This window comes from Cariama cristata, unplaced genomic scaffold, assembly GCF_000690535.1.
Source record: "Cariama cristata isolate BGI_N322 unplaced genomic scaffold, ASM69053v1 scaffold29455, whole genome shotgun sequence".
In the NCBI taxonomy this organism is placed as follows: domain Eukaryota; kingdom Metazoa; phylum Chordata; class Aves; order Cariamiformes; family Cariamidae; genus Cariama; species Cariama cristata.
The window spans coordinates 1,839-2,460 of NW_009619684.1; the positions used below are offsets into that span (position 1 = coordinate 1,839).

The 622-nt window shown below is 57.7% G+C and overlaps 1 protein-coding gene across 1 annotated transcript in view; it reads left to right on the top strand.

Annotated features, from left to right (window-relative positions):
* The window catches only part of CACNA2D2 (calcium channel, voltage-dependent, alpha 2/delta subunit 2), a gene marked incomplete at both ends in the record, with an annotated part of 8,391 nt that overhangs the window by 1,686 nt on the left and 6,083 nt on the right, over nt 1-622 (top strand). The window contains one exon of the mRNA XM_009701344.1: nt 455-505. Within this exon, the coding sequence (XP_009699646.1) occupies nt 455-505 (51 nt within the window). The remainder of the gene's footprint in view (nt 1-454; nt 506-622) is intronic.

The following is a 622-nucleotide window of genomic DNA, read 5'->3' on the forward strand; positions in this document are numbered from 1 at the left end:
CGAAGGGTTCCCTAATTGTTTTCAGGGGGGGAGGATTTATGTAGTATTATTATTTTTCCTCCTCATAGCTAAAAATAACCTAATCAGCCTGGCCTTTGAAGCTACCAGGGGGGTAAATAGCATCTTAATATGGATGTGTGTGTCAGCATAATCAGCACGCAGAAAAGGGCCTGCGATGATGGAAGAGTTTAGCATTTAGAGCTCATTAGGCTGATACGGTACGAGTGGCGGGGGCGCCGTTTGTTGGCCCCCAGCGCCCCCTCCGCTCACCTGCCACTGCCTTGTCTGTGCTCCTCGCCGCGGCGTCACCACAGCCATGGGTGCGCGGGTACTCTTGGCACGGCACCCTGGCCACCCGTGCCATGGCAGAGCTTTGTTCTTGGGCTTCACCCAGCCGGGTTGGGGTCTCCCCCAAAATGAGTTAACCCCACTGACCCCCCTCTGCACCCTGCAGGTACATCCAAGGTGCTTCCTCCCCAAAGGACATGGTCATCATCGTGGATGTGTGAGTACATGGGTGGGGGCTGTGGCTGGGCTGAGCCAGGCCGGGATGGTGGCACAGCTCCCCAGGGTGCCACTGGCCCACTGGTGGCCACGGGGAAGCTGTGTGGGACAGCACTGG